The 12411-nt window shown below is 45.4% G+C and overlaps 1 protein-coding gene across 1 annotated transcript in view; it reads left to right on the forward strand.

The window, feature by feature from the left end:
• The first annotated feature begins 9921 nt into the window (after positions 1-9921).
• Positions 9922-12411, forward strand: part of KIAA2012 (KIAA2012 ortholog) — a 142067-nt gene continuing 139577 nt past the window's right edge. Inside the window, exons 1-2 of the mRNA XM_025404755.1 lie at positions 9922-10380; positions 11560-11844. Coding sequence (XP_025260540.1) covers positions 10297-10380; positions 11560-11844 — 369 coding nt within the window. The 5' untranslated portion in view covers positions 9922-10296. The remainder of the gene's footprint in view (positions 10381-11559; positions 11845-12411) is intronic.

Genomic DNA, 12411 nt, shown 5'->3' on the forward strand with positions numbered 1-12411 from the left:
TAAGAAGAAAGGGCTTTGAATGAGCCAATGAAAGCTGTTGCCAGGGAACCAGATGCCATGAACAGGCCACTCCAGCAGCATAAGAATACAAGCCGGGAGTGCTGGACTGAGCATTAAGTGTACTTGGCAGCTGAGTCCTACGAGGCCTGTTAACCCTTTGTGTACCTATGTCTAGACAGTGAGTCAAGAGAAGAATGATGGTAAAATCTGAGAAAGCCAAGCCACCTTTTCTGTCAGTATCTCCCACTGGAATGTACCATTTCAAAGTTGTTCTCCCTGCTTGACTAACAGCTCCCCTGGACACCTGCTTTAGAGTGGATTGGCATAAGAGGTGGGCACGAGCAAGGGTTGGTGTGGAGGATGAGGCTCTGCAGAGGGCACTGCTCATGTCTGATCGTACACATTAGAACGCTAATGACTCCTTTTAACTTGTGGTTGAGTTTTATGTGGTCTCTTAGCCTTTGGAGAAGGGACTTTGCTGCCCCAGGTGGGTCAGCTCTATGAGATAAGGAGGAAATGCTTCCCCTCTTCCCTACATGTATACTTCAGAGCCTCCTAGGGCCAGCTAGAGATTGGCAGCCTATGCCTCGTGTTCAGATTGTTGGCTGGAGGAGTGTGGGCACAGGCTGCTGGTTGGGAAAATGGGGGAATGGGCAAAGCTGCTGTGGATGGGCCTCCCGACCTACCTCCCAGGACTCCTCCATCTTGTCCCGCTTCTTCCTCTCCCTCTTCCGTCAATCCCCAATCCAGGCATCCTCTCTGGGTTCCATTCCTGCACAGCCTGATTAATTCAATCTCTACAAAGGTACTAGCATCTTATCTCAGTTCTCAGAAAGACGTGAATGCTTTCCAAAAGGAAACTATAAAGGTTGAAAAACAGGCAGTGAGATTACCTGTGGGCTAGAGGCTCCTTGATTCACAAGGCAAACTCTAGCAACGTGTGGGTCTTGAGGGGAAGGTTCTCCCTGCACACAGGCTCCCTGCGCCCCTTCCTCTTCTTCACACTGTTAGCTGCAGCTCCCTGGCCACTCCCCTCCTGGGGCTAAGGATGGGGACATCAATTTGAACATCAAAATCTCACTAATGTGGGCAAACAGTGGGAAGAGAATTTGTGTATACCTTGGGTGTTGGTATGTCCCTACAAAGACACATGTTTTATGTATCACATTAACAACATTTCTCTAAAATGATTAACACAGGGTTCACAATTTTCACTCTGTGATAATCAGAAAATACAAAAATTATTCTCATCATAGAGTTAAAATGGTGAACTGGAAGCCAGTTGACAGAGAAGCGTCTGGTAATGCAGTCTAGTGACTTACTATCTATTTATATTAGATTTCCTGTTGTGAGGAAATGACTTTCAGAGCATCCATTTGTGCAGCAAAACCTCACTGCTGAGCTGGGCACAGTGGCACTTGTCTGTAGCTCCAGCTACTTGAGAAGCTGAGGTGGGAGGATAACTTGGGCCCAGGAATTCAAGACCAGCCCGGGCAACACAGCGTGACCCCCATCTCTAAAATAAAACCAAACCTCTCCTCAATTATGAGATGGAATTATTCATTAAACAATATTTTCAGCCGGGTGTGGTGGTTCATGCCTGTAATCCCAGCACTTTGGGAGGCCGAGTCGGGCAGATCACGAGGTCAAGAGATAGAGACTATCCTGGCCAACATGGTGAAACCCCGTCTCTACTAAAAATACAAAAATTAGTTGGGCGTGGTGGCACGTCCCTGTAGTCCCAGCTACTCGGGAGGCTGAGGCAGGAGAATCACCTGAACCCGGGAGGTGGAGGTTGCAGTGAGCCGAGATCGCACCACTGCACTCCAGCCTGGCAACAGAGCAAGACTCCATCTCAAAAAAAAAAAAAAAAAAACAAAAACAAAAAACCCAATATTTTCTATTTATTGAGCATGTACTATGTGCCTGGCACAGACTCAGTGCTTGACACAAATAATCTCATTTGTTAATTACATAAACATCATTGTAACAGTATTTAATGAAAATCAAAAGAAAAATTTACCCACCACTAAACAACACAAATAAAACATTGCTATGTTATTATTACATGTTATTACTCTAAAGTTCAATGGTGATAAATTATCAGAATCCATGCAGTCTCAATGAATGACATCTGCTCTAAGATCCTCCCCTTAGAATTAAAATCATCCCTGCTCCTGTCACCCTCCATAGGTTGGTTCCTATGGAGGCTTGTTACTTTTGCCCCAAGTAACTGAGCTGCCAGCCAGGTGGTGATTGATTTTCCCCATGTTATGAAAGAACCAAGAATGTGTGGCTTTTATTTCTTCTACAAACTCACTATCTCTCCACCATAAATTTAAAAGCTTGCAATTACAGTGAGTGCTCCTACTAATAAAGTGAAGCCATGAGCAAAGGGATAACCAAATATTTTAGACTCCCAAAGCAAACCCTTCAGAAAGATCTAAAATAAATAGATCCTTAGTCCCTTCCCTCTGAACTAGGCAGGCCATGCAGCCATAATTTGTAGCTAAGGAGAGAAAGGAAGCAGGAATCCAAGGCTGACTCTCTCTCTTGCTATGATTCCAGAGTATTCTTTATTGCCTTTCATATTTTCTTCTTTCAAACCTGGCCTGGGCCACATGAGAAATTAGCCCTAGTCTCTGAATAAGCCAAGTAACATATCTTTAGCAAGTCTGTACTTCTTCTAACAAGTTCAGAGGGTTCTATCTTCCACACTGATTCTATTAGGGCCCTTTCAGCCTTTGTATACTAAGCCTTGAGTTGGTAAGCACCTTCAACCTATGGGTCTGAGCTTTGTACTATAGCAAACTACTGACTACTAAAACAGGCTTTGACCCAATTCTCTTCTATATTTTTCATACTGGCTCAAAGACAATTATGCATCTCTTTGGGCATGCTAAAAAGCAAAATGACAAATATTCAATCAGCTGCTACTATAATGCAATGGGTTCTATGCTATGGGGAGTATTAAGAATTTTAAGGGCCGGGCGCGGTGACTCATGCCTGTAATCCCAGCACTTTGGAAGGCCAAGGCAGGCTGATCATGAGTTCAGGAGGTCGAGACCATCCTGGCTAGCACAGTGAAACCCCGTCTCTACTAAAAATACACAAAAAAATTAGCCAGGCCTGGTGGCACTTGCCTGTAGTCCCAGCTACTCGAGAGGCTGAGGCAGGAGAATGGCGTGAACCTGGGAGGCGGAGTGTGCAGTGAGCCAAGATCGTGCCACTGCACTCCAGCCTGGGCAACAGAGTGAGACTCCGCCTCAAAAAAAAAAAAAAAAGAATTTTAAGATATTGGCCAGGCACAGTGGCTCACACCTGTAATCCAAGCACTTTGGGAGGCTGAGTCAGGAGGACCACGTGAGTCTAGGAATTTGAGCCCAGACAGGGCAACATAGTGAGACCCCATTCTACAAAAAATTAAAAATTAGCCAGGCATGGTGGTGTACACCTGTAGTCCCAGCAGTACAGGAAGCTGAGGTAGGAGGACTACCTGAGCCCCAGAGGTCAAGGCTGTAGTGAGCGATGATCACAGCACTGCATTCAGCCTGTGTGACAAAGCAAGACCCTGTCTCTAAAACAAACAAACAAAAAGAATTGTAAGATGTAGTCTCTACCTTCCAAAGACTTAAAGTCTAGTTGGGACATAAAACACAAGCAAATGGAAAGAGCCTTAATAATGTAAGGCATTGCTGCTTGTCATGTACATGGCCCATTTTTAATTTTTTTTGAGACAGGATCTTGCTCTGTCTCCCAGACTGGAGTGCACCGGTGCAATCACAGCTCACTGCAGCCTCTATCTCCTGCGCTCAAGCAATCTTCCCACTTCAGCCTCCAGAGTAGCTGGGACTACAGGCCTGCACCACCACACCCAGCTAATTTTTTTATTTTTTGTAGACAGACTGGCTAATTTTTGCATGTTTTGTACAGACAGAGGGATTTTGCCATGTTGCCTAAACTGCTCTTGAACTCCTGAGCTCAAGCGATCTTCCCACCTCGGCCTCCCAAAGTGTTGTGATCACAGGCATGAGCCACCATGCCCAGTCTCACAGCCCATATTTTAAAAAATATTTTGTTTTGACTTTCTCATACAACTTGTTTTTGGTGCTTATGGTAGATAATTGTAGTTGGCTCTATCAACTTTTATTCTACATTCCCTCTGGTGCAAGAGCTAGAAAGCAGAAAACTTTATTTTCTAGACTCCCTTCCAACTAGATTTGCAAAGTGAACTTAAGAGAAGCAAGGTTGGGGAGATCTGAGTGCTTCGAAGTAGTCATAGCAGCCAGACCAGAGGTCCAGGGCCCAGTCACCAGCTTCATGGCTGAAGCAGGTAGTGGGGGCCAAAGTCATACCTGCTCTCTGAGAGCCATGGGCTTCTTATGAAGAGCTGCTACTACTCTATTGCAGAAGTATTATAGGATGAAAGACAGGCTGAAATTGGAACCAAATTTGGACAAGGTCCCATTTCACCTCTGGTTTGCTCTATGGCTTTCTGCAAATCATTTCATCTCTCTGTGCACTGATCTTTACTCTTTCATTAACAAGAGCAACACCAAGGACTCTCCTTGTAGATTGCCCCTAAAGATGAATAAAATACTAGAAAACACGATTACACTTCTTTTTAAAGAGGGATAAAAGTTCTGACAGTATCACATAGGCCACTTCTCCAGAGTGGCATTCATTTACTCCAAGCACTTTGGAACAAGGGATACATTCCTGAATGTGCTGGGGAGGTGGCCATTGAACAGCATCTATCTTCTGTTTCATGTGGTTTCTATTTATTTACAGAGTGCCATGGTTATTCATGATGTTTTACAAACCATAAAAACAAGGTCTCCACCCTATAGAAGTTACAGTGTAATTCAAACAGACATACTGCATGGGCTGACAGGTCAGGCGTGCCAGGAGATGGTGTTGGTGTTGTATAACATGGGTGTGGAGGGGTTCTTCTTGAGTTATAAATACTTTCCAGTTACAAGGGCCTTTCATCTGGGATCCCCAAGCACTTTAGAATAGCAATAACCTGGATTGCTTTCTAAATGTACTTTCTATAAACTGTTGTGGGGACTGAGTAAATGCTTTTAAATGACTATTAATTGATCTGTGGATCTGTTCATTGTCCATATTAAACAGCATAGATGTAAACACCATGGTTTAGGAGAGGCCCACTTTAGGTTGTGGTCTGGCTGCTTACAGATTACTGCTGCCCCAGAGACCTGGAGGGCTTGTCACAGCCTTGGGAGGGTCAGGTAGACTCCTAGGCATTTTCCTAGGTGGTATGCTCACTCAACCCAGACTCAGATAGAGCACTTCTTGGGGCCCTGGTTCACTATGTATAGATGAGTTAACATTTCAAAGTCAGGTGAGTTCAGAGAAAGAGTCTCCACTGGAGAAACTTGGAGCCTTCCCTTGGCTAACGATAGTGGTTCTCATTCAAGTCCCAAGGGCTCCATTAAGTTCCTCTTATGCTACTTTTCTCTCTTTCTTGAGCAATGGCACTTTCAAAACAGCAAGATTTATCTTTCTTTGCAGCTGGTATAGAGTTTCCCCTTCTGTCTTTTTCAAAGCCCACTTAGCTGGTGATTTTTCCTGACCCATTTGACAAGTTCATTCATATCCAAGAGAAGACTGGCCCAGGTTGCAAGTCTTGAAAGTTCACCCAGAGGTTGATGAGATAAGGATTCTTCCTTCTATCCATCCTTTATAAACTTCTCAGGGTTATCTTTCTAAAAACCCAGATGGAATCATATCACCCACCTGCTTTAATAAAACCTACCTGGGGGTGCAAAGGACTCACGCCTGTAATACCAAGGTAACAAGGGCAACACCAAGGACTCTCCTTACAGATTGCCCCTAAAGTTGAATAAAATTCTAGAAAACACAATTACACTTCCTTTTAAAGAGGGATAAAGGTTCTGACAGTGTCACATAGGCTGCTTCTCCAGAGTGGCATTCATTTACTCCAAGCACTTTGGAACAAGGGATACATTCCTGAATGTGCTGGGGAGGTGGCCATTGAACAGCATCTATCTTCTGTTTCATGTGGTTTCTATTTGGGAAGCTGAGGCAGGAGGATCACTTGAGCCCAGAAGTTCAAGACCATCCTGGGCAATGTAAAAAACAAAACAACAACAACAACAACAAACCTACCTGAAGATTAAAATCCAAAATGCTTCAGCACAGTGTATGCAACCTTCATGGCCTTGGCCAGCTGACCTCTGTCCTTGCATCTCTGTCCACATGGCCTGCAGTTTTGTTTTCTTTTTTGTTTTTATTTTTGTTTTGAGATGGAGTCTCACTCTGTCGCCCAGGCTGGAGTGCAGTGGCGCAATTTCGGCTCACTGTAAACCTCCTCCTCCCAGGTTCAAGTGATTATCCTGCCTCAGCCTTCTGAGTAGCTGGGATTACAGGCATGTGCCACCACACCCAGCTAATTTTTGTATTTTTAGTAGAGACGGGGTTTCACCATATTGGCCAGGCTGGTCTCAAACTCCTGACCTTGTGATCCACCCACCTCAGCCTCCCAAAGTGCTAGGATTACAGGTGTGAGCCACAGCGCCTGGCCTGTTTTTTTGTCTTCTTGTTTTTTGAGATGGAGTTTCACTCTTGTCGTCCAGGCTGGAATGCAATGGCGCAATCTCAGCTCATTGCAACCTCCGCCTCCTGGGTACAAGCAGTTCTCCAGCCTTGTCTCCTGAGTAGCTGGGATTACAGGCATGCATTATCACACCCAGCTAATTTTGTATTTTTAGTAAAGACAGGGTCTCACCGTGTTGGCCAGGCTGGTCTCGAACTCCTGACCTCAGGTGATCCACCCACCTCAGCCTCCCAAAGTGCTGGGATTACAGGAGTGAGCCACCGCTCCTGGCTGACCTGCAGTTTTGATCACAACAGAGAAATCACCCCTTCCCCAGAGATCTCAAACTTTTCTGCCCCTGCCTCCTGCAATATCCTCTTTCATCTTCCCTCCTCACCATTCTCTCACATCTTCCCAGTGAACTGCTGTTTTCCAAAGCCCACCTCTAAACCTCCTCATCTTGGCACCCTTCCACAATGCCTGCCACCATCCATTCCCCACTCTCCCCATGCACATGCCTTCACCTCTTTTCCTAGAGCACCTACTTCACTCTACCTCCATTAACACAGCTGTCATGTCATATTTCAGGTATCAGGACCGCCTGGAGTTCAGGGATCGTGTCTGGAATATAGTAATCTCTCGACAACGTTTTGTTTAAGGGCCCTTTTTGCACTTCAAAGGGATAGGGAAGGGGAAGGGAGGGAGCAACCGTAGCTTAAGACCTCAGAAACTATTTGGAACCCTGGGTTTCTTGGATTTTATCTCACCTACTGTGAGGCGGTCACTCCGTGATAATACTGACCAATCGGTTTTCAGATTATAAAGCGCTGAATTCAGTGTTTTCTTTTTTATGTTTTGCTATACAATTAAAAAAAAATTTTTTTGAGACCAAGTCTCACTCTATTGCCCAGGCTAGAGTGTAGTGGCGCCATCTCGGCTCATTGCAACCTCCACCTCCCAGGTTCAAGCAATTCTTGCGCCTCAGCCTCCCAAGCAGTTGGGATTACAGGTGCACACCCCCATGCCTGGCTAATTTTTGTGTTTTTAGTAGAGACGGGGTTTCACCATGCTGGGCAGGCTGTTCTCAAACTCCTGACCTCAAGTGATCCACCTGCCTTGGCCTCCCAAAGTGCTGGGATTACAGGCATGAGTCACCACAGCCAGCCAGAAAAAAATTTTAATTGTAGTAAAATATATGTAACATAAATTTATTTTTGTTTTAGAGATGAGATCTCACAACGTCACTAAGGCTGATCTCAAACTCGTGGGCCCAAGGGATCTTCTTGTCTCAGCCTCCAGAGTAGCCGGGATTACAGGTGTGTGCCACTGCACTGGCTCAAGTGGACCATTTCAACATTTTTCAGTTTACAGTTCATTGACGTTAAGCATATTCATATTGTTGTGAATCCAGCTTTAGAACTTTTTCATCTTCTCATACTGAAACTCTGTACCCACTACACAGTGATGTTCCATTCCCCTCTCCCTGCCAGCCCGTCAATCACCATTCAACCTTCTGTCTCTATGAATCAGACCACTCTAGGTACTTCACATAAGTGAAATCATACAATGTTTGTTCTTTCATGATTGGCTTACTTTGTTTAGGGTAATGTCTTCAAGGTTTATGGATGTTGTAGCATGTGTCTGAATTTCCTTCCTTTTTTTTTTTTTTTTTTTTTTTTGAGATGGAGTCTCAACTCTGTTGCCCAGACTGGAATGCAGTGGCACGATCTCGGCTCACTGCAACCTCCACTTCCCAGGTTCAAGCGACTCTCCTGCCTCAGCCTCCCAAGTAGTTGGGTCTCGAACTCCTGACCTCAGGTGATCCGCCCGCCTCGGCCTCCCAAAGTGCTGGGATTACAGGTGTGAGCCATGGTGCCCGACTGAATTTCCTTCCTTCTTAAGGCTGAATAATACTACATTGTATGCATATGCTACATTTTGTTGATTCATTCATCTGTCAATGGACACTTGAGTTACTTCCACCTTTTGACTCTTATAAACAATTTTGCTCTGCATATGAGTATACAAATATCTCTTTGAGACCCTGCTTTCACTTCCTTTGGGTATACAGACCCAGAAGTGGAATTACTGGTGGCACAGTAATTCTGTTTAATTTTCTTAGAAACCGTCATACCATTTTCTACAGAGGCTGTGCCATTTTGCATTTCCAACAGCAATGCACAAGGTTTTCAGTTTCTCCATATTTTCACCAATACTTGTTATTTTCTGTTTTTGTTTTTGTTTTAAATAGTAGCCATCTTAGTAGGTGGGAAGTGGTTTCTCACTGTGGTTTTGATTAAATTCTGTTTCGAGCCTCTGCATTCACTCATTCGCTGTCTTGATTCCCCATAATAAATCCTATTTTATTTTACAACAGAACCTCTGTTTCTTTCTCAGGAGACTTGAGCTTGGTTGGGGGGGGGGTCGGAGGGGGAGGGGAAAGTGCCACATAAGAAGATCAAAAAGGTAAGTGGGCTTGTAGCCCATTGTGCTTCTTCACACAGGCCAGCAGGGGGCACTCCCACAAGACTGCCAGGGTAGTTTAGCTGACCACTAACAGGCAGTTTGCTTTTCAAGGCTTGAGCAGGTTCCTAGATCCCCAGCTAAGCGGTCTTTTTGTTTCCTGACTCTCTTGCCTCCTGTCTGTGCTCGTCACAATGTCACTGCCAAAGAGACCCAAGCATCCCAGGCTACACAGTGCTTCTCAAAGCGGGTGCTCCTGGCATTCTAGTGGGACAGTTCATCACTATGTGGGAATTTCACGCAATGTAGAACATTTAGCATCTGGGGCCTCTGCTGGCTCAATGCCAGCAGGACCCCCAATCATTGCAACAACCAAAATGTCCCCCACCCACATTTCCAGAGCACTCCCATCTGGGGATAGGTTGCCCAGTTGAAAACCAGGAATGCAAAGGAAGCTAGAGAATCCCAGTGTCTCCCGCTCAGGCAAAGCAGCAACTACCATAATGAGGTCTCGTGTCCAGTCAAGGGGATGATGGAGCTCAGCCAAGGAAAAAGTCACAGGTGGTTTTAGGTGACCTAGATGACACCCTGGCTCTGTTAATGGTTAGTTGACAGTGACAGGCTCACATATCAGGAGAGAGGGAAAGACGCTTTCTAAAAACAAGATGACAACAATAACAGAAAAAGTACCCCAACAAGGCCCCCACCCCGTGCAAATGAGACTTGCAACCTGAGCCTGGTCCCTTCAGTGTCCATTTGATCCCCACCCCCATCCCCGGGGACTGCACACTGCACCCGGCACCTCTCTGCCTTGCCTGGGTTAGTTTAAGGGACTTCATTTCCCGGTGCTGCCATAGCAACCAGGAAACAACCTCCGCTCAGACAAGAAGGATGGTGCTGTGGCCGAGCTCTGTAGATGCACACGGCTGGTAACAGAGCCACCGGGACCAAGGGACAACAAGAGCTGAGGAGAAGGGGAGAGACGGGTCGCCCAGAGAGTAGACAATCCAGGGCTTGAGGAGGCTGGCTGTGCGGTTTATTTTTTCTCTCCACAAAGACACACACTGTCTAAACTGTGTGACTGGTTGTTATTAAGAAGCTGCTGCGAGAGGGAAAAATGTATTTAATAAAAGGCCCTGTGTTTGTGGTCTTCTTGGGCTTGCTGTGAGCTCTGGAAATCTTGAGGTGTGACCAGATTTCAGCCTTCAGAACCAAGATGGACTGCCCTTGAGAAGGGGTGGTCAGAGGCAAACATGTTCACGCTCTCCCTCCTGAGTCGGGGCCACGGGAAGCTGGGCCAGGACAAACAGAAGTTAGAAGTCTACTTTGAACCAGAGGTGAGTCTCACAGCTGAAGAAAGGCACATTTTGGAGGTGGGAGAGGAATGCTCTATGTTTCCACTTGGGAGGTAAACCATGTGTTTCTTGGTTTGTGTTGTTAGTGAGGTGGCGGGGTCACTGGAAGATGGTCCTTCCTCCTTTATGAAACTCAAGAAAATAACGCCGTTTTCCTGACACACCGAGATTGCCACTGGGGCCCTCATCTTTCCCCTTATAGCTGTCTTTGCTTGGACCAAAGGAGATTCCAGATTGTCTGGAATTTGGATGGTTTGGTGCAAGACCAGAATTTCCACCTGGGTTCTAGGCAAGCTGATGGTTGTTTGGTTTTTGGAAGCCATGCTCTGCGGTTGAAGTGCTGTGTGTGTTCATGCCATTTCAATGGCTTCCTTGAACTTTCTGGAATTCAACCCACAGGACTCATATTTAATATAGGCCAAAAAAAAAAAAAAACACTCATTTTAGAAGATTTTAAAGAGGTGGCAAAATTCCCCTGTTATACTAGAATTTTATTTCACTGAATCCTGCCAGGAATAAGAAATCTATTGGGGATACTTTGCAAATTTGGGGGTCATACAGAGATTTCCATTGTCTTGGTACTTTGTCATGATATTTGACCTTTGCTGTGTTAAAAGGCGTATAAAGTTTCAAAGGACCTGTATGGCCAATGGCATTTACTTACCTACAAAATATGTAACCGCTTTATAGGCCCCTAGATAGCCAAATTAGGTAATGTTGCATAGCATCTGGAATGTATAGAAATTCTCCCCACGTACAGCTGAAGTGGTGGTGGCTTGGAATGCTCCTATTTCAACTGCCAGCTAGTCCAGGTCTAATTTCAAAGTTATCTGCTGCCCTTAATAATTCTGACCGCTTACTTGCATACCAGGAAACTTTAACTGGCCTGTAACCTACACGCAAGCTAAGTTAATCCTCTGGCCATACATGACTCTCTGAAAGTTGTATGGGGTGAAATAGAACCATGCCCTGGGTTCCACTAATTTTGAAATGTGGAGAGAAAAGGCAGTTGCTAAGAAGAGCAATTGTGTTCCATAACACTGTGTGAACAATTCAGAGAAAATCAGTAACACAAAAATGCCGGAGGCTTTGCACAAGCAGTATTTGCTATAGAAAAGTCTTCCACAGTGGCTCCGTCAAAGTGGCTGCTTTTCACTGCAGGATTACTTGAACTGGAGGTCCCCAGAAGACTACGTTCCTGTCAGCAAACCTCAAGACGAGAACAATGCCAACCAGCACTCCTGGAGCCTCTTTCTCCCTAAAACTTTCAGCACTAGAAAGGGTGCCCTGATCCTCTACTCAGAAGGTTTAGCCATTTCGGCACGGACACCCAAAGAGAGGAGAAAAGGCCTCTACCGCCCCAAAGGTCCCTGGAGGAAGCTGGATCTTGAACTGCACACACTTCAAGACCTCCAAGAAGCCATCCTGGCATATGGAAGGCAACAGGTAGGCAGAGCACTCCCTCGGGTTTGGGGAAGGTGCTGGCAACATGTCTAGAAACCCAGGTGCAGCTTTGGTAATAACTTCTTGGACCCGGGGAAGGTATGGAACTCTCAGACCTCTGTTTCTTCATCTCTAAAATGAGATTGACTGTACTCCTAGCCCTATCTGCTGCACACCATTGTCACGAAGTTTAAATGAGATAATGTATGTGAAAGGGTTCTGAAAAGCATAAAGGGCTACATTATCATCATTTTGTGTTTTCCTTTCAGTTAGAGTAACACAAAGTCCTTTTCAGCATTCCGACAGATTCAGGCCAGCAGACGTTTCAGCAGGATCCTTGCAATCCTGTCTCGTAGCCACAAGCATCATCATCCCACCTCTGATGTTCTTGGCTCTGTGGAAATGAGAGGGAGAACATTTTAAATATGTACCTTGAGCCCTTCAGCGTCTGCAGGATAAGTTAATGACTTTTTCCATCCTGAATATAATATTAAGGGAAAACGCCTGTGCTCATTTTTCTGATTCATACTTCCTAATGTCTTGTGAGATGTGCACCTCGCCCCTGCTTTA

This window comes from Theropithecus gelada, chromosome 12 (assembly GCF_003255815.1).
Source record: "Theropithecus gelada isolate Dixy chromosome 12, Tgel_1.0, whole genome shotgun sequence".
Lineage (NCBI taxonomy): Eukaryota > Metazoa > Chordata > Mammalia > Primates > Cercopithecidae > Theropithecus > Theropithecus gelada.